Below are 21,687 nucleotides of genomic sequence, written 5' to 3'. Positions count from 1 at the left end.
ATCTCATTTTGTAGTTGCATATCCACTGTTGTAGAATACTGCACGTATTCATCTTGTAGATGCTTGTTAGTGAAGTTTTACAAAATAATTTTCTTTATGTTGGGTTCTTATGAGACTATTTCTAGCCAAAAGAGAGCTCCAGAGCCAGGCCTCACTGGAAATTGTTTTATGGACGCTTTCTCACTCGTCAGATATCTGTACTTGCTGAAGGGAAAGTGTGGGATGAGGACAAGTCTCCAGCACGACAGTGGGTTCCACCACAGTCTCTTTCAAGCCGCAGGTACCTTTGTGTGGCTGCACTTATTTAAAACCAGGAACAGTACCTGTCCCAGGTGATGGGAAAAGCTAGCATGGGATCGCCCTCCCATCTCGACTGCCTCCCCCATTCTCTCTCTCCCCCACTCCCTTCTCTCCCCTCCCCCCACTCCCTTCTCTCCCCTCCCCCCCACTCCCTTCTCTCCCCTCCCCCCACTCTCTTCTCCTTCCCCCAATCCCCTCTCCCTCCCATATCTCCCCTCCCTTCCCACCTTCACGCGCATTCCAACAGAATACGTAACCATACCAACGGTTTTTTTCAACCAAGTAAATCGATGATTACCTTTCCAACTTTAGATAATTGGGTAAAGGTAACAGGGCTGGGGTTGGAGTTCAAAACTGCAAACAGACGTAATGTACGGACATCCATAGAAACACTCCGCTGGGACCGGTATCAATAACAATCGCGACATGGACGGCGATCTTGCACGTGCACACTTGCGGCACTACTTTATTAATAAACAATTAATATCAATAAAGAGATGCATAATAAAATAATACTCAATTTTGTATTTTTTATTATCATGGATCATGGAAGAACACAGAACAGACCATGACGTTCACGGGAGCAATAAAAGTTGGCTCAAAAAGTAGAATCTGAATCCAACAATATCGCTACCGGTGTCCTTGGCCGGTAATAAAATAAAATACGGTGTAAAATAAAGAATTAAACAATCAAATATATCAGCTTTTAATAAGCCTACACGATACAATCATGATGAGTGCACAAAACACAGAGGATTGACACACAAAACAAAGTTTATTGACACACAAAACGAAATTGATGCACAAAACACAAACACACAAAGTTATGGATTATGTCCAATTAATTATTTGCAATGAGGGAATGGGTCGACATGGAATTTTAAACATGAACGGGTCAAAATGTTAGGCGGGATTTCTTTGGTGTGCTTCAGGTATAAATGAGAAATGCACAAACCGACGGTGTATAAGCACAGCCTCGATTGCTTCAGAAATAAATTTTAAAAATGACGTGGGTCGCGTTTTAGCACAGCCTCGATTGCTTCAGAAATAATTTAAAAAAATGACGTGGGTCGCGTTTTAGCACAGCCTCGATTGTTTCAGAAATAATAATAAAAAATGACGTGGGTCGCGTTTTAGCACAGCCTCGATTGTTTCAGAAATAATAATAAAAATGACGTGGGTCGCGTTTTAGCACAGCCTCGATTGCTTCAGAAATAATAATAAAAAAATGACGTGGGTCACGTTTTAGCACAGCCTCGATTGTTTCAGAAATAATAATAAAAAAATGACGTGGGTCGCGTTTTAGCACAGCCTCGATTGCTTCAGAAATAATAATAAAAAAATGACGTGGGTCACGTTTTAGCACAGCCTCGATTGCTTCAGAAATAATAATAAAAAAATGACGTGGGTCACGTTTTAGCACAGCCTCGATCGCTTCAGAAATAATAATAAAAAATGACGTGGGTCGCGTTTTAGCACAGCCTCGATTGTTTCAGAAATAATAATAAAAAATGACGTGGGTCGCGTTTTAGCACAGCCTCGATTGTTTCAGAAATAATAATAAAAAAATGACGTGGGTCGCGTTTTAGCACAGCCTCGATTGTTTCAGAAATAATAATAAAAAATGACGTGGGTCGCGTTTTAGCACAGCCTCGATTGTTTCAGAAAAAATAATAAAAAATGACGTGGGTCGCGTTTTAGCACAGCCTCGATTGTTTCAGAAATAATAATAAAAAATGACGTGGGTCACGTTTTAGCACAGCCTCGATTGTTTCAGAAATAATAATTAAAAAATGACGTGGGTCACGTTTTAGCACAGCCTCGATTGTTTCAGAAATAATAATTAAAAAATGACGTGGGTCGTGTTTTAGCACAGCCTCGATTGTTTCAGAAATAATAATAAAAAATGACGTGGGTCGCGTTTTAGCACAGCCTCGATTGTTTCAGAAATAATAATAAAAAATGACGTGGGTCGCGTTTTAGCACAGCCTCGATTGTTTCAGAAAAAATAATAAAAAATGACGTGGGTCGCGTTTTAGCACAGCCTCGATTGTTTCAGAAATAATAATAAAAAATGACGTGGGTCACGTTTTAGCACAGCCTCGATTGTTTCAGAAATAATAATTAAAAAATGACGTGGGTCACGTTTTAGCACAGCCTCGATTGTTTCAGAAATAATAATTAAAAAATGACGTGGGTCGTGTTTTAGCACAGCCTCGATTGTTTCAGAAATAATAATAAAAAATGACGTGGGTCGCGTTTTAGCACAGCCTCGATTGTTTCAGGAATAATAATAAAAAAATGACGTGGGTCGCGTTTTAGCACAGCCTCGATTGCTTCAGAAATAATAATAAAAAATGACGTGGGTCGCGTTTTAGCACAGCCTCAATTGTTTCAGATATAATAATAAAAAAATGACGTGGGTCGCGTTTTAGCACAGCCTCGATTGTTTCAGAAATAATAATAAAAAATGACGTGGGTCACGTTTTAGCACAGCCTCGATTGTTTCAGAAATAATAATTAAAAAATGACGTGGGTCACGTTTTAGCACAGCCTCGATTGTTTCAGAAATAATAATTAAAAAATGACGTGGGTCGTGTTTTAGCACAGCCTCGATTGTTTCAGAAATAATAATAAAAAATGACGTGGGTCGCGTTTTAGCACAGCCTCGATTGTTTCAGAAATAATAATAAAAAATGACGTGGGTCGCGTTTTAGCACAGCCTCGATTGTTTCAGAAAAAATAATAAAAAATGACGTGGGTCGCGTTTTAGCACAGCCTCGATTGTTTCAGAAATAATAATGAAAAATGACGTGGGTCACGTTTTAGCACAGCCTCGATTGTTTCAGAAATAATAATTAAAAAATGACGTGGGTCACGTTTTAGCACAGCCTCGATTGTTTCAGAAATAATAATTAAAAAATGACGTGGGTCGTGTTTTAGCACAGCCTCGATTGTTTCAGAAATAATAATAAAAAATGATGTGGGTCGCGTTTTAGCACAGCCTCGATTGTTTCAGGAATAATAATAAAAAAATGACGTGGGTCGCGTTTTAGCACAGCCTCGAATGCTTCAGAAATAATAATAAAAAAATGACGTGGGTCGCGTTTTAGCACAGCCTCGATTGTTTCAGATATAATAATAAAAAAATGACGTGGGTCGCGTTTTAGCACAGCCTCGATTGCTTCAGAAATAATAATAAAAAATGACGTGGGTCACGTTTTAGCACAGCCTCGATTGTTTCAGAAATAATAATAAAAAATGACATGGGTCGCATTTTAGCACAGCCTCGATTGCTTCAGAAATAATAATAAAAAATGACGTGGGTCGCGTTTTAGCACAGCCTCGATTGCTTCAGAAATAATAATAAAAAATGACGTGGGTCGCGTTTTAGCACAGCCTCGATTGCTTCAGAAATAATAATAAAAAATGACGTGGGTCACGTTTTAGCACAGCCTCGATTGTTTCAGGAATAATAATAATAAAAAATGACGTGGGTCGCGTTTTAGCACAGCCTCGATTGCTTCAGAAATAATAATAAAAAAATGATGTGGGTCACGTTTTAGCACAGCCTCGATTGTTTCAGAAATATATATTTTTAATGAGGCGGTGCATAGGCATAGAATGGCTTGATTGCTCGATACCTCGAAAAAAAAAAAAAACTCGGGTTATGGAATGAAGCCAAAACATTGCTGTTGCTTATAATACACGATGTTTATATAGCTTGGATTGATTCAAATTCCACGAGGGAATTATTTCCTAGGCTGGAAGGCTTAAAGCCTGGGGCGTACATAAACTGTCAAGAACGCTTGTGACGCCGATGGGCTGCAACCTTTCGATATTGATGATGCTTTTAATAGTCGCTGTTGGTGTTTTTCACACTGAACAGAAAGTTCTAGGGAACTCATGGCGATTGTGAATATAACACTTCTGTTTAGAGCGGTTTTACCTCACGTTATGCGGAGAGCATTATTTAATTATATATCAGGTTTTAAAAAAGTTGTTTTTCCGAATTATTTTCTGATTTCACTCGAGATTTCGACATAATTATTTAGACCATCAGTTCCTATCGTAAAAATATTGAATCGGATTTCGAATATCAGCTTTTAATAAGCCGATACGATAATCTTGGCAGGAGCCAATCGCAGTGCACCTAGAATCACACAGCCAATCAACGTACCAGGGAACGGACTAACAGTCCACCATCCTTGTCATATATATGTATATATACACATATGTACTCAAGATGGCTGTAAGTTGTCAATGTCTTTGTGTTAACTTGGGGAATGGTTCTCGAAAAATCAAAGGCTATAGATTGTCACCGGTTCTTCGTGAGTTTGGTGATGTTTTGCGTTTTGTGCTTCGTTATCGCTGGTGTTCCTGATTTGATTGTTTGTCACATGTGGCTCTGTAATGTGTGTTGAGGTAAGATGATTATTTGTAAATGTCGAGAGGTGTTAAAAGCTGACAAGTTTATAATATTGTAGTTGGAATCGCACACTCCATCGAGCCTAGTGCTTGTGATCTGTGGGGCCTGTGAATTTGATGTGTGTCAATTACACTGTGCTTGTTCCGTTCCTATATCTGTGTCTGACTTGTTTGATTCATCCGTTAATTGTCCGCCCCTTAATGCTGTCTTTCTCTCTTATATTCTCAATTTTATTTCTCATTAGTTTTGGTGGATCGAAAATGCATACGTCTTCTGCAGCGACCAACAAAGATTATGAAGATTGGCTAAATGATGAAAACCTGTCGTATCAAGGGTGAGTGCCTTGAGTGTATAAAATGTAATGGCTCCTATTTTTTATTTTGGAACCAGAGCGTTTTAAGAAAGCTCTGTGAGATCACAATGAAAGGTCACGATGTATCTTGCTCTGCATGACGTCTTCTTGGATGTTTGATTGTCCAGGCGATATCTCAGCCATCCTTTGAGCTGGAAAGCTGACATTTCGGCACAATAGTGAGCACGTGCTTTGGCAAAAACGTTATTTTTTGTTTTTTGATTAATCAATTAATTGATTAATGAATTAATTGATTAATTACTTAATTATTATCGAGTAATTAAGCCTGGTGTTGGCTTAGCGGTTAGGGTGCCGGCTTGGGATCCTAGGATCCTGGGTTCGAATCCCGGTCGATCGCTGAATTAACACCAGGGTGGTTGACTCAGCCTGTCATCCTTCCGAGGTCGGCAAATTGAGTACCAGCTTGCATGGGGATGAATGATCCCGGTGCGTACCCCGGCTTAGAATAGGTACACCGTATCCCTGCGCATCGTAAGAGGCGACCAAGGGTTGGCGTCAGGAAGGGCATCCGGCCATAAAAACATTTCCTCAAACAGGGAACCATGATCGTCATGGGGCCCGCAAGGCTAACCCCCGCTCTAGCGGGGAAAATGGCCTTAAAACGATCAGTCATTCAATTAAGTACTTATTTATTTTCTTTCTCATCTGGGCAATATCTCAGGCACCTTTTGAGTTAGGAAGCTGATATCTGGCCATGGCACTAACCAAGTGATGTGGCTATAAAGGATATTTTTGATTTATTGAATAATCAATTAATCGATTAGTTATTTATTGATTAATCAATTAATTATTTCGAATAATGACTTGTTTAATTAATTTTCAAAAAGGTTACAGCTTTGAATGAAACACTGGATGTTGAGGTATGCTATTAGCCATTGATTAAGAAATTATTTTACGATTATTATTTGTTGATTTTAATTATGCAATTAATTAATCAATTATTGTACACCTCTCCCTCCCATTACCGTCTCTATGTGCTGCACGGCGGTATCGCCGGGCTCAGAAGGCGACCCGGCAATGCCATGCGCTGAAGGATGTTATTTATTTATTTGGCGGGGGGGCGGTGTACTTTGAATTTATCTGTATTTGTTTGTAATTATATTTAGTGAGAAATAAAATAAGAAGCAATACTTCTGTACCGACTCCGTATACAAGGACTCCATGCAAGTCCATATGGGTTGGTACGATAGCTTACAGGTATGCACACTTCAAATCTCCACCCAGCTGTAAACTGTCGTTCTGGTGCTTCACATGTCGGGCGAGGTATCAATTTGTGTGCCGTCCATTATTAGGTGGGAATAATTTGGGCTATTCATGAAGAGGTAGTAAGCGGCCATTTACCCCTTAAAGTTCAGTCGACCAAATGATCCATAATGTAAATGTAGTTGTCAATTACAACACAAAACTAGAACATCACTCGTAGAGCGCATAGTCTCGCCTCGCACGTTCATTCTGAACAGAAACACATTGTTAACTGAGCACACTGCTATTATGGCCCATAAACCCATATATCATGGCCCATGCACCCTATTATGTCACATGGTTTCAATGGCATGGGTTATGAACGTCATAAATGTAATTCTTCACTCACATCGGGTCATAGATCAGATATATGAAGTTTCAGATTATTTGGATAAAGATTTTAATTCGACCAATTGTGGCTGGAATACCACTTCACCGATGACATCATCATTATCGCCCTATATATATCTCATGGCGAGTTGATAACACATGCGTAGTTTCATTTTTTTCAGTGTTTTTGGAGAAAATGATGTTCAATTTTTTCCCCTTAATCCATCCAATATGGCTGCTATACCATGTGACCTATGACGTCAGTTGGTAATAGAATATTCTCCATGGGTGTCCCTCATATGTTTAAAGTTTCGTATTGATTAGACAAGCGGTTGCAGAGAACCATTTTTAAAGTGAAGATATATAGACACACACGTACACACACAGACAGACAGATAGGGGCATTGCAATAGTGTCGCATCCTCTTCAGGGCGAGACTAACGAGCGCTCTGCGTTGATAGTTGTTTATAATTTCTAATTTTTAGGTTACCTTGCCATCTCATCCCCCCAAACCAGATTTCTACTTTAACCGCTTACCTGGTCTGCATCATTAGTAATCAGCTGAAGGTGTTGGAAGACCTTAAGGCTTGGAATGAACAGCTTTTCCCAATAACCAGGTGTGTATAACAGGTTGCTGATTCTTGTTTGTTTTCAGCGGCGCTGCATATGGAAACCAGGACAATCGTTATGTGGGCTTTGGGAATACGGTGGCCAATGAAAAACGAGATGAAGATGTTCTGAACAATGCAATGACGTCTCTATATTCGGTAAAAGAGCATTACCTTGATTTGTTTTCACCAGTTACAGCTAACGCTGTGTTGTTACAGCTAAGTGTGTGTGTGTGTGTGTGTGTGTGTGTGTGTGTGTGTGTGTGTGTGTGTGTGTGTGTGTGTGTGTGTGTGTGTGTGTGTGTGTGTGTGTGTGTGTGTGTGTGTGTGTGTGTGTGTGTGCGCGTGTGTGCGCGTGTGCGCTCGTTTTAACAGTAAAAGGTCCTTACAGCTTTTAGTTGTAGTCTGTAAAACCCACAGAACCACCCACTACAACCAAGCAGTGTTCAGTGGTACAGTATCAGCCAGCCATCTTCTTCTTCTTTAGCAATGCCATCCTAACCATTGGGGAGGAAATTGTTGAGCCAGGATTGCACCCGTGGGTCGATTCCTTTCCGCAGAGGGCATGAGCTTGACGGACACTGACGATCTTGCCAGTTAATGACATGACAGGGGCTCAAACTCAAGACCCTAAGATCCTAAGCCAGACACCTTAACCGTTTACCCAACACCAGGCTATCGATGTAGATATAGAAATGTAAGCAGATATTGTTATTTAGCTACATAGATACAACCAGCAATCCACAAAACAGGAATTTGACAAAATGCTCAACTACGTGTAAATAATGCTCTACTTTCTGCTTATTCCTTTTAGGTTTCCGTTCCTCTTACCTTTTATGTCCATCTCAATCTCATCCTCCATCATTGTGTTCGTTTAGCACTTGCAACTCATTAATATTTTCTTAAATATTTGTAGTCTTAGTCAAGGAGTTTATTATTACCCTGCACTCATGAAGCGAAAACGGTGTTGAGCAATTGAGCAATTGGTTCAGTGTGGTGAGATAATGTTTTACTTTGTCTGTCTGTCTGTCTGTCTGTCTGGCAGTAAAACAAAATAAAAAATCATTCCAAACAGGAAACCTACTGTTTTTAAGGACGTTATAAAGGACACAAACAGCAAGCACGAAGAACTAATGTAACGTGTTAGATAGGGTGATGTAATAGACACTGGGTAAAACGGCGGTAAAATAAGGAGTTAATTTATTTATAGGACATTTACAATCTTTATTTAAATTATATACTTGAAGACTGTAGTACACAAATCGCCTGTCATCATCCTTCCAAGAACCTCCAGTTTTGCAGAACTTGAATATAAACAAAGGTTTGATGGGGGTGGTGTATAAGGGTGGTATTCGGGACTGCTTCTGCCCTACTTCAATAGCACTATTTTTATTATTATTATTTTATTTATTATATAAATATTCTGGAATTTATTATTACTAGGGCATGCCCGTACTATATATATATCTAAAATTATATCCCCCCCCTCTATTTACATGAAATGGTTTGGTCCATTCGCAAAGCCAAAGCGAACGGCTTGCGAGTACGGTGACAATCCCCCCCCTCTATTTACATGAAATGGTTTGGTCCAAAGCGAACGGCTTGCGAGTACGGTGACAATCCCCCCCCTCTATTTACATGAAATGGTTTGGTCCAAAGCGAACGGCTTGCGAGTACGGTGACAATCCCCCCCCCCTCTATTTACATGAAATGGTTTGGTCCAAAGCGAACGGCTTGCGGAGTTTGGTAAAGAAATCGCCATCGCGTGCACAAACGCGCAGGAAAGCGAATGAATCGCAAATTAGTTTTAATTAGTTTTAAAACATAGTTTAAAGGCAACATAGTTTGCCAACGTGAAATAAATGAATACGCTCTCAAATGTGCCGTCCGAGGCAGAGTCTGTTCGCCACATTCGGCACACGTGATAGCTCGCTGCTCTCTGATTGGTTGAATCGTTTTTTGGACATAGCTCGGTAACTACTTCTCCGATTAATCTAAAACCTTGAAAAGGCACATCCTCGGGTCCCCAGCAATATACCTGGCAAGTTTCAAGTATATCGGACCGGTGGTTGTCAAGAAACAGCGGTCGCATACACACACGCATACACACACACAGACACACACACAGACACACACACAGAGATTACTGGAATTATAGATAGATATTATTTCTAATAAATATTTTAATATTTTATTTAAACATTAAATTTATTATAATATATAATAACATTAAATAATAAATAAATTTATTATTTATTATTATATAAATTTGGAATTTATTAATAGCACAATATCCTGATTCTTTTTTTTTTAAACGATCGTTAAAATCGTTTTTTTTTTCATTAGGGATTTAAAAACCACCAAAGATTGGTGATTTTAAATTACAGTACGTATGGTGTCCACATTAATCATTACATTAATCACAAAAAAACCCCCAAAAAACAAACAAACGGACACACAAAACATACAATAAAGGGAGCAGGAGACAAGATGGGGAGAGAGAGGGAAGCACGCAAGTACAACAGCAGAGAAGAGGGACATCAGGAGATCTGTGGGAGGGAGGGCTTGGTGGGATAGGGCATGGGAAAGGGGGAGGGCAGGGGGGGATGGCAGAGGTATAAAACACATGGACACTACTAGGACTTTTTCAGGGCGTTTTGTCAAATTTTGAGCGTTATGCCCTTTTTGGACGTCGGTAGGGTGGCATGCATTGCAAAGCATTTGTCGCTCTTGTTGTGTTTTACGTTGAGCGGCTCTGTTTATTATTTCTGAATACTCGTTTAAACTACAATGTTGATATCAATATCTCGAAAAAGCATAAATCAAATCACCAGGAAATCCAAGCATAAACTGGGTGTATTTTTCCCCGCAGGGCTGGAGCACCTTTGCTGTCAGCGCAAGCAAGTTTGCGGCAGCGGCTAAGGAGGGCGTGAGTTTTACGAGATGGTCGAATATCTTTCTTCACCAATTTGTTGAATTAAATTGTCATTATTTGTCACAAAGCACCCGAGGAACATCTCTGCATCGAGTCATGAAATATTGTGGATTATTTATCATCCCAAATACAAAACAATCACTGTGATTGTGGGCTCCGCTGAGCTGTGGTTGCAGACACCCAACCAACTCGGGTTTTCTTTTTCAAAGAAGGGGCAAAGGTTCTTAGTCCAATGTTTCGGCCACCGGATAATCTTTGTTGGGCACCAACATGGGCCTTGTGCGCTCGGATCTTATTTCCCCTCCCAAAAAGGCATTTGAAAACCAAGCCATTTGGCCTTTTAAATTTCTACAAGCCTTCCCTTCTGCAGGATAAACCCTGGTAACATGTCGACAATTTTGACATGGTTTTCATGATTTTTACATGACTATAGCCTCGTCGATAATCGACAAATTAAGCAACCCTTCACCTTGCTGTATTTGTAAAATGGTAACCTTTCTATGTCTTTGTTCACCACTGCAGGCCACTAAGCTCGGAAGCCAAGCATCTCAGAAGGTACAGCAGCATTTACCCCATCATTCCCCTCAGCCACCACCTCCTTCCCATCACGTGTTTCTTCTTGATTTGATTTAACTTTCTTCCCTCCCTCCTTGTCTAATCTCCAATTGTGCCCTTCCCACACTCTCACGATACTCGAGCCTGCTTCTGTTCCGTCGCCATGTTTGCCTCATAATGACGACCCTTAATTTGCATTTGTCATGATTTTGACCTCATCTTCTGCAACTCTCAGCGTGGTCTTCACGCCCAATTCTCCCAACCGTTCCTTTCTCTCACCCACCCTGTTTTTACGTTTGCTCACACGGGGGAATGTAGCTGTGGAAGCAGAAACACGAGCCGGTACAGTAAACCTGAGGACCTTTCTTTACGCAAGGTTTTATTCCTCATTATTCCACGCTCCGCATTGGGACATGTGTGGTCATCTTGCCTACGTTATGACCGCAGCGATCCCCTCCATTGAACCTGTTTGGAGCAGCTCGAGCTCGCTGTGTGTAGCGCATGTCCGACAAGTTGAATCGCCGTTTCCGTCTTGGCAAACGACATCGAGGTCATCTGCATGTGGTTCCTCACAGTCGCTCATTCTGATGCAGAGTGTCGACTTTGTCACTGTGTGCAGTTGCTTTTACATGTTGACGTGTTTTTGTGATTGCTTTGCCATTGCAATCGCTTCTCATCACAATCCCCGTCCTTCCTAATCCCACAGGCAACAGAGTTGGGACAATCGGTCAATGATGCCGTGTTGAAACCAGCACAGGAGAAGGTTGGTTTTGCTTCCACATTTCAAGTAAATAATTAATGAAAGCACAAATCCTTTAATCTGCTTTTTAATTTTAATATATGAGATATTGTTTTGTGTTTAAAAAAAAAAGAAGTTCTGAATGTTGTTTAAATTTTCACCTGAATGTGAATGGATTCTGTTCTGCAGTTTGAAAATGACAGAAGCTGTGATAACATGAGGGTCGAAGACATGTTTTGTGCAATAAGAGACAAGTTTTTAAAAGGATATTGGATTAAACCCGTGTAAAGGAATGTTGTGATTGGATAGCTTGGTATATCGTGACATCCATTGAACTTCAGGCCACCAGGGGTAATCTCGTGGTTGCAGCTCTTATTTCCAGGTTGCATGAGCGGCACATGTAGCAGCGGAATGTTTCCAGCACACGATGTGTGCCGATTTTCTCCTTAGACCCCGTCCTTTTTTGAAACCTTAAAGGGGAACCCAAACGCTCATTAATTTTTCTGAAAACCATTGAATATCATTAATCGCGGTTTAATTTGAAGTGAAAATTTCTTTTGAAATTATTTTCCCAACAACAAAGTGTCAAACAGCCCTAAAGTGTCGATTTTTGATTTCGCCAATGATGTCATATGATAAACCCACCTTGATCCAAATGGCGGTTCATATCGAGGAACATTGCATGTCGAGCTCGGATTCCATCATCATTAGCAACTGGTGCCTGGTGTTGGCTTAGCGGTTAGGGTGCCGGCTTGGGATCCCAGGATCCTGGGTTCGAATCCCGGTCGATCGCTGAATTAACGCCAGGGGGGTTGACTCAGCCTGTCATCCTTCCGAGGTCGGCAAATTGAGTACCAGCTTGCTGGGATTAATTATCCCGGTGTATACCCCGATTTAGAATAGGTACACCGTATCCCTGCGCATCGTAAGAGCGTGACCAAGGGTTGGCGTCAGGAAGGGCATCCGGCCATAAAAACATTGCCTCAAACAGGAAACCATGATTGCCATGGGGCCCGCAAGGCTAACCCCCGCTCTAGCGGGGAAAATGGCCTTAAAACGATCATTCATATTCATTATTAGCAACTCTGAAGGTTCTCAGTAGGTTGAAACTGATCAGTAGGATTATGGAAAAAATTATTGGAGACAAAATTAGTGATGGAAACACTTTTTGGGGAATTATGGAGCCGTATCATTTTGAGCCTTGTGCGAGTGATTCAAGATAAACATGGTGCTCGTGAAGATGGCGGTGTTAGTAACGCAGATGAAAACGCCGGTCCCATTTTGAGAACAGATTGGTCAGTTTTGTTTTTTCCGTTCAATTTGCAGTTTATCAGGGATTTTGTATTTGATGAATCAGTTGTATTACTCAAGAAATATGGCACGGCACGGACACTGCCCAAGCACACTCGGACACCGCTTTGTTCCTCCATAGCAGGCTGACCCAGTGTCCTGTATCCTGTAACTATATGTTACAGGATCATCCCGTTTCGTACTTTCCTAGGATCCATTCGTCTGTGGCGTACCGTGACCCGCCATTGTGTCCGATAACCACAAGATCTGTAGCCATCTCTGCCGTTTCATAACAATTCTCTGTAAAATGTCCCGAGCACAAAAGTGAACGTCTTGTCGGCCCGATCCACACCCGGGTATTTCGGACAAACCAAACAACAATTTCTGGCAACCCTCTGATCTTTCGGCCATGGTGTAGCAAGTTTCCATTCTCGGTTTGTATTACTACAACCACCAAGGCAACATTGACGAGGAATATTTTTAGAAATTCGAAAATTTGGCGTTTGAGTTCAATCAAATGTAACCCGTAGATAGTACAGATCTGGCGCTCAACTTCCTGGTGCGACGTCACGGCAAATTATGAAGAAGAAAAATATTTCGACTTTTAATTGCAAAATTACTAACTTTATAAATTGGAAATCGGAAAAGATACATCATATCTATTTTGTAGAGTACCAAGGGATCGATTAGTGTCGAGGTGGTCTGAGCTTTTGGGTTCACCTTTAAATTACACATTTTCCATCTTGTGATTTGAGCACCTGGATTGCAAATCTGAGACGTTCAGCCGTGATGCGTCTCCTCGTTCTGGGTTGCGTTTGTGCTCCTGTCGACGGGCTGCTCAGATCCGCAGAGTGAATTGATGACCAAATCGGTTTGCACTGCAAGGTTTTTGCGTTTATGTAGTTTCAATGGGCAAATGTACTCTAATTCTCAGTTCTGAAAAGCAGATGTGTCGACGCTCTTCTACCTCCATTCCTACTTGACAATACAGAACAACTTATACTTGGTTCTCCAAGCGTTATTGTACCCACTGTTAACCTGTCCCCCTTTCACCTGCCGTTCCTCTCCTACCCCTTCCCCCTCCACTGCCTTCATCCTTGTGCTGTAGTACTTCCTAATCTTCTTGTTTTCCCTTTTGCCTCAATTTTAAAATTAATGAATGTGAAAGTATATTGATCTCTGCTTATTTCCTACATGTGAAGTACGTTCAGTCTATTCCACGAGCCTGGTTACTTTTATAAAATAAATAAATAAACAACGGGGTTTGAAAGTGCCTGCTCTCCCCAGACTGTAACGTAAACCCATGGATTTTTAATTTCCTCTATTTAGTTAGCACTTGGCATTGGAGAATAATTCTGTTTGTGAAGCCAGACAGTACTACCAAGTTACCTTTTGATTACAGGTGAAGGAAGGAAATGTCGTCGACGATGTGACAAGCTCGGTCTCAAACATTGCATCAAAGGTACGTGCGGAATCGATGCGACGTGCACGTCATCAGGTCTGTGCTGACACTCGTAGCACGAAGAAATGTTTTTGTCAAGACAGTGCAGAAAATATCGCTAAAATGTAAATTGTTTTTTTGTGAACAAAATATTCTCTTTTAAATTCGCGATTTGTTAGCAAACTTTAGGAATGCTGGGCAGCCATTACACGGAAAGAGGGAGAATAGTTTCTGGTTAAACCCGACGATTGGAGCACAACAATATGGCGGCCTCCGACGTTCCTCTGCACGTATGTGAGCCACGGAGGCTTAGAGGCCCTCTCTTCCCGGAGATTATTCACGGCTTTGCACCGTAAGGGGTCATCTTGGCACTCTAAAAGCCAAGCTTCGCAATTTGCCGCACAATTGTGTAATTCTTCCGGCAATTTTGACATGTCACTCTCGAAACCTCGGCAACGACGACATCCTGAGCAAAAATGCTTCCTACGATCATGATCGTCCGAGGAGTTTGCTCTTCAACGTAGTATTCAAACTTTCCTCCTTTCAGAAACCAGATTTTGAGACCTTTTGAAATCGAGGACGATTCATTTGGCATTGAAACTTTTTGTGGTGTTCCAGTCCTGTTTAATATCGGGTAATCCAAAAAGAGAATTTCCTGTGTTGACCAAGGGAAGACGATGTTAAATGAGGTGGTACGCCAGCATGCACCACGTTAGTTCATCTGCACCGGAAACTTGTGGCTTTTACTGAAGTTTATGAAGATTGTATGTACGAGGATAACATTTTTGAGGCCCTGATTATTCCCACCTTTTTGTTGGGTCGACTCGGTAATGTTTTGGGGCTGAATTATTTCATGAGCCAGCTGGTCAGGCAATTTGGGCAGGAATTTGTCCACGTTGCCAGCAATAAACTAGTCTACCTTTCACGGACACCCTGGCATCTTTAACGTCCACCATCTAATGCTGGCAGACAGGATACCTAGTTGAAGGTTCATCAGAGGGATGGCACACTCGATGTTAGATCGCCTGGCCTGCAAAACACCAGAGTGGCAGTTTATAACTGGGCCAGGATTCAAACCCAAACTAGACAGCTCAGACGTGTGTGTGCATCTGTAGGGTCTAGGCCATCCTGCCAGCCCAAGCAAATGAATGTTATAATGTCCGCACCACAAAAACCGACAAATGAGGAATTAATCATTGGAATCAGAGAATTGTACCACTTGTATATCTTGATGGCTAAAATATAACCAATGATAAACTTAAGTATCATACAGGTGTAAAAGGTAATAAAAACGAAACATCCATTTGAGTTTAGATATTGAGGGAAACGTCACATCGCTGGGAGGAGGCAGATATCAAATTCACCGAGTTTGTATGTGCAGCACTGCTTTTGCATCGCTGGGTGGTGTCAGTAATCCAATTCACAGTTTGTATGCATAGTATCGCTGGGTGGTGTCAGTAATCAAATTCACCGAGTTTGTATGTACAGTATCGCTGGGTGGTGTCAGTAATCAAATTCACCGAGTTTGTATGTACAGTATCGCTGGGTGGTGTCAGTAATCAAATTCACCGAGTTTGTATGTACAGTATCGCTGGGTGGTGTCAGTAATCCAATTCACAGTTTGTATGCATAGTATCGCTGGGTGGTGTCAGTAATCAAATTCACCGAGTTTGTATGTACAGTATCGCTAGGTGGTGACAGTAATCAAATTCACCGAGTTTGTATGTACAGTATCGCTGGGTGGTGTCAGTAATCAAATTCACCGAGTTTGTATGTACAGTATCAATGGGTGGTGTCAGTCATCAAATTCACCGAGTTTGTTACAGTATCGCTAGGTGGTGACAGTAATCAAATTCACCGAGTTTGTATGTACAGTATCGCTGGGTGGTGTCAGTAATCAAATTCACCGAGTTTGTATGTACAGTATCGCTGGGTGGTGTCAGTAATCAAATTCACCGAGTTTGTATGTACAGTATCGCTGGGTGGTGTCAGTAATCAAATTCACCGAGTTTGTATGTACAGTATCGCTGGGTGGTGTCAGTAATCAAATTCACCGAGTTTGTATGTACAGTATCGCTGGGTGGTGTCAGTAATCAAATTCACCGAGTTTGTATGTACAGTATCGCTGGGTGGTGACAGTAATCAAATTCACCGAGTTTGTATGTACAGTATCGCTGGGTGGTGTCAGTAATCAAATTCACCGAGTTTGTATGTACAGTATCGCTGGGTGGTGACAGTAATCAAATTCACCGAGTTTGTATGTACAGTATCGCTGGGTGGTGTCAGTAACCAAATTCACCGAGTTTGTATGTACAGTACTGCTTTCGCCATTTTATTTGTGTTGATGAACTGACTTGGTTATCTCTGTCTCTCCTGGTCATATCGGTGGCTCGGTGAGTCAAACCCCACCTGAATGGTCTTACCTCTACCTTTGCTTTCATTCTGCTTTGCTTCACGCACCTTTGGAAATTTTATTTCATCGCTTTTTGCTCCCCTCCCCTCCCCATCCCATTTGTCCATCTCTCCCACCGATTTGCCATCTTTCAACATACCAGTGGAAATACAATGGAAAATCGGAAAACTGCTTTTTAAATCCTGAAAAGCATTGAATTTTTTAAAATTTGATCACTCAGTAGCTCTGGTGGCTGTCATCATCAGTCAAGAGAAAACGGCCTCCATTGGTCACGTTATCAACCAATCATGAATGAGAGTTTCGATCTGGCCTGTACACAAGTCTGTCGGGGTGTTTGTTTTTAGTTTCGTTTCCTGTCGACCATTTTGTTCTGCTGATGAAGATGTCAGACAAACACTTTGCACAGGCCTCGTGTTTGTGAAATCTGTGACCTTTGCACATCTGGGGCACCTTTTTTTGTGGTGGTCCATGATAATGTTCTGTGGAGATGTCCACCTCCGTTAATCCATCTTCTCACCACAAAACTCCACCATTGTTTGTCCCTCTTTCACTATCGTCTTCCCCAGCTCCTTTTCATTTTTTATTCCACTTTATCTCTTCCCAAATTATTTATTATTTTCCCCATGTTGCATAGTGTGTAACGGAATTTTAACCCTCTTGTGTTTATTTTTAATTTTGGGTGGGGGGTGAGGGGGAGGTGGGGTGATAACTTGACAACAATCACAGCCACCACTACAACAACTACGTGTTATAAAAGATCCATATTTTTCACACGTCACTTAATGTTTACATCCTCATTGAGATTCACAAATAGACGTGCAATGTTTGTGAAGTACAATATGCTGTGTTTTGATTAAACCCGTTGGCAAAACGACCGACACGTATACACGAGATCCGACACGTACACACGAGATCCGACACGTACACACGAGATCCGACACGTACACACGAGATCCGACACGTACACACGAGATCCGACACGTACACACGAGATCCGACACGTACACACGAGATCCGACACGTACACACGAGATCCGACACGTACACACGAGATCCGACACGTACACACGAGATCCGACACGTACACACGAGATCCGACACGTACACACGAGATCCGACACGTACACACGAGATCCGACACGTACACACGAGATCCGACACGTACACACGAGTTCCGACACGTACACACGAGTTCCGACACGTACACACGAGATCCGACACGTACACACGAGATCCGACACGTACACACGAGATCCGACACGTACACACGAGATCCGACACGTACACACGAGATCCGACACGTACACACGAGATCCGACACCTACACGAGATCCGACACCTACACGAGATCCGACACGTACACACGAGATCCGACACGTACACACGAGATCCGACACGTACACACGAGATCCGACACGTACACACGAGATCCGACACGTACACGAGATCCGACACGTACACACGAGATCCGACACGTACACACGAGATCCGACACGTACACACGAGATCCGACACGTACACACGAGATCCGACACCTACACGAGATCCGACACGTACACACGAGATCCGACACGTACACACGAGATCCGACACGTACACACGAGATCCGACACGTACACACGAGATCCGACACGTACACACGAGATCCGACACGTACACACGAGATCCGACACGTACACACGAGATCCGACACGTACACACGAGATCCGACACGTACACACGAGATCCGACACGTACACACGAGATCCGACACGTACACACGAGATCCGACACGTACACGAGATCCGACACCTACACGAGATCCGACACGTACACACGAGATCCGACACGTACACACGAGATCCGACACGTACACACGAGATCCGACACGTACACACGAGATCCGACACCTACACACGAGATCCGACACCTACACACGAGATCCGACACCTACACACGAGATCCGACACCTACACACGAGATCCGACACCTACACACGAGATCCGACACCTACACACGAGATCCGACACGTACACGAGATCCGACACCTACACACGAGATCCGACACGTACACACGAGATCCGACACCTACACGAGATCCGACACCTACACGAGATCCGACACCTACACGAGATCCGACACCTACACGAGATCCGACACGTACACACGAGATCCGACACGTACACACGAGATCCGACACGTACACACGAGATCCGACACGTACACGAGATCCGACACCTACACGAGATCCGACACCTACACGAGATCCGACACCTACACGAGATCCGACACCTACACGAGATCCGACACCTACACGAGATCCGACACCTACACGAGATCCGACACGTACACACGAGATCCGACACGTACACACGAGATCCGACACGTACACACGAGATCCGACACGTACACACAAGATCCGACACCTACACGAGATCCGACACCTACACGAGATCCGACACGTACACATGCCTAGTTTTTATAACTTGGACACACAAATTCACCTTATATTTGTGGATGTTTCCTGCCATTTAACTTAATGGTATGAAGGTAAGGAAAACGCCTGAATGGTCACCTGAAGCTCACTGGTAGTTAGTTTCAATGTTGCTGACTGGTGTGGTCCAAGTTTGGTAGTTGGTATTTTTTTTCCCCAGCATTTAGGTAGCTCGCTTGCGGAGTTTGCCCCTCCCCCCACCCCCATCTTCCCCTCTTTCACCCATCCCAATGGAAAAGTGATCATTTCAATTGCTTTGGCTTTTTACAGATGCAGGATGCAAGTGTAAAAGGCTGGAGGGAAATGAGTAACTTGTTTGCAGCAAAGGAGAGTCATGAAAATCTTCCGGGAGCCAACTCTTCACAAAGGTATGGCCAACAGGTTTTGCACTTGTTGTACCATTTCGCTCTTTCAATTGTCCATCAGAGGAGGACAGACATAACGGTCATTTCATTATTTTATCATTTCATTATTTTATCGACTTAACAGTTGGGAGGAAGAGGGTAGAAGGAAATTAAATATTTGGGAACTATCTGCATGACCTAAAGGGAGGTGGGACACGTCAGATTAACAAGACCGAAAGTCTAACAGCGGCGTAGCCGGGCTTGTAAAAGATTATAAACTACAAACACGTATGCTTAGCTTTTTAAACAGTCGCTATTATAACATTAAACAAATAAATTTGGAGGAATCCCGACATCCATGAGGTAAGTTTTACTTACAGAACTGAGGGAAGATCTACTGTAATCTAGATTATACCCCACAAGGGTTGGGTACGTACTGTTTTGTTGGAAAAGACGAAACGCCGATGCTTTTGATATTTGATGGTCATTTTAACAATCGGTTTGTTTGTGTTTCATACTGAATGAAAAACGTAAAGGTAGAGCATGGTGATTGTGATATGACAGGTTCAATGATATTGTTGCGGATTTGAGAATGGCATGAACGGCATATAAATCAAAATGGCGGTGTGTGGAGAGTCAGCCGTACCGCCATCAGACGTAATCACATCACCCTGTCATGTGACCAGACCCTCAGCTCTGGTATACGTTTGAGGGGACATATATAGAGACGGAGAAACACTGTTCTAGATGGCTTTGCCCTTTGGGCTACGCCGTAAAAATGTGCAGAGATGACAAATTGGCAGAAGGCCCAACCAAGTTGGTGATGTCGTCCTGAAAGCAAATGCTCAAACATCGATTGTTTTTACTTCAGTGTCTCTTACTCAGGACTATACAGAACATTTTCCAAGTCTTCGTGTACTGCATGAAGGAAAGGGTAGAGGTGGTTGGAAAGAACGTGGGAAATTTGGCTTTGGGGAAATAAGAAAGATACAAGTACAGATTGGTGAATATAAACACGTGCTTTGGCACCGAGTTTGTTAGCTTATAGTCACTACCACTATAAGCAGGTAGTGACTCAAAGTACACCGCCCCCATGCCAAATAATTAAATATCCTCCCCGTGCAACATTGCGTTGGAAATGCTCAGTCGCATAGATGATAACGAGGATTACCTAAAAAGGTTACTTTTCACAGACGAAGCTTCATGTATCGGAGAAGGTCATCCGGCACAATGTGAGGATCTGGGGCTCTGAAAATGCCCACGTGGTCATTGAACACATACACGACAGTCCAAAGGACAGTGTGTGGTTTGGTCTTCTCCATGACCGCTTGGTGGGTCCGTTTTTCTTTGCGGAGGATGCAGTGAACTCGACAATTTACATGAACATATTGGATTCGCCTACCAACAGATCGAATACCTGCAACCCAATATCATTTTTCAACGGGACGACGCTCTCCCTCATTGGGCCTCAGTTGTTCAAGCCGTCCTGAATGAAAAATTTCCAGGTCGCCGAATTAGCCAAGACGGACCAACCACCTTGTCCCCACCATCACCAGACAAAACGACCCCCGTCCCCTTGATTTTTCCTTATTTGAGGTTTGTAAATGATGTCTACAACACCAAGATGGCAGACCTGCAGGATGCAAACATGCTGAACTGAACATGGCAAGAACTCATGTACCGCCTTGATGTCCCGTGCATGGCAAGTGGAGCTCACATTGAAGTGCAGTGATGGTGTGCACAACCTTGAGTTCCTGTATCATATAAACCAAAGGGTTTCGTTGTGTCATTTGTGGTGCTAAATATATTCACACCCTAAAGTTGTCCAGGTCTTTTTGGAACACCCTGTATACATAACCCATACTTACATACACCATTGTATGACAAGTGTACATATCCAGTCTGATGTGATATTTGACAAAGTGATTTTGGCAACAATGTTAAATTTGTTCCAGGTGCCAGCGATAAGTCGCACGCTCTTCCCGAAAGACACTGGGATCATTCATGTCCAACTTATGGCCGCAGGTGGTGCAGTTTTAACGTCCGTCCAATGGATGGCGCACACATCGATCCCTTGCCATGTCTGCAAAACACCAGGGTGACCGTTTATAGCTGGGTGGAGATTCAAATCCAGGCGAGACGGATCGGAGGTGAGGGCACGTACCTCCACGCCATCCTGCTGGCCCTCTCAACAGATGAACGTCCAATGAAACTC

The 21,687-nt window shown here is 42.6% G+C and overlaps 1 protein-coding gene across 3 annotated transcripts in view; it reads left to right on the top strand.

Moving 5' to 3' along the window:
* LOC137427271 (ADP-ribosylation factor GTPase-activating protein 1) overlaps positions 1 to 21,687 on the top strand; it is a 41,550-nt gene that overhangs the window by 3,747 nt on the left and 16,116 nt on the right. For all 3 annotated transcript variants that reach the window (XR_010984475.2, XM_068116651.2, XM_068116650.2), the window contains exons 4-11: positions 192 to 280; positions 4,974 to 5,063; positions 7,330 to 7,441; positions 10,155 to 10,211; positions 10,740 to 10,772; positions 11,479 to 11,535; positions 14,204 to 14,263; positions 19,399 to 19,496. Coding sequence is in view for 2 of the 3 variants with exons in the window: in XM_068116651.2 (XP_067972752.2) it covers positions 192 to 280; positions 4,974 to 5,063; positions 7,330 to 7,441; positions 10,155 to 10,211; positions 10,740 to 10,772; positions 11,479 to 11,535; positions 14,204 to 14,263; positions 19,399 to 19,496 (596 nt within the window). In the remaining variant the exon portion in view is untranslated. The remainder of the gene's footprint in view (positions 1 to 191; positions 281 to 4,973; positions 5,064 to 7,329; positions 7,442 to 10,154; positions 10,212 to 10,739; positions 10,773 to 11,478; positions 11,536 to 14,203; positions 14,264 to 19,398; positions 19,497 to 21,687) is intronic.

The sequence above is a fragment of the Myxine glutinosa genome, chromosome 5 (genome assembly GCF_964187855.1).
Source record: "Myxine glutinosa chromosome 5, kmMyxGlut1.1, whole genome shotgun sequence".
NCBI classification, from domain to species: Eukaryota; Metazoa; Chordata; class Myxini; order Myxiniformes; family Myxinidae; genus Myxine; species Myxine glutinosa.
Note: the sequence above shows the minus strand (reverse complement) of the source record. Positions and strands in the feature narration are given on the sequence as shown.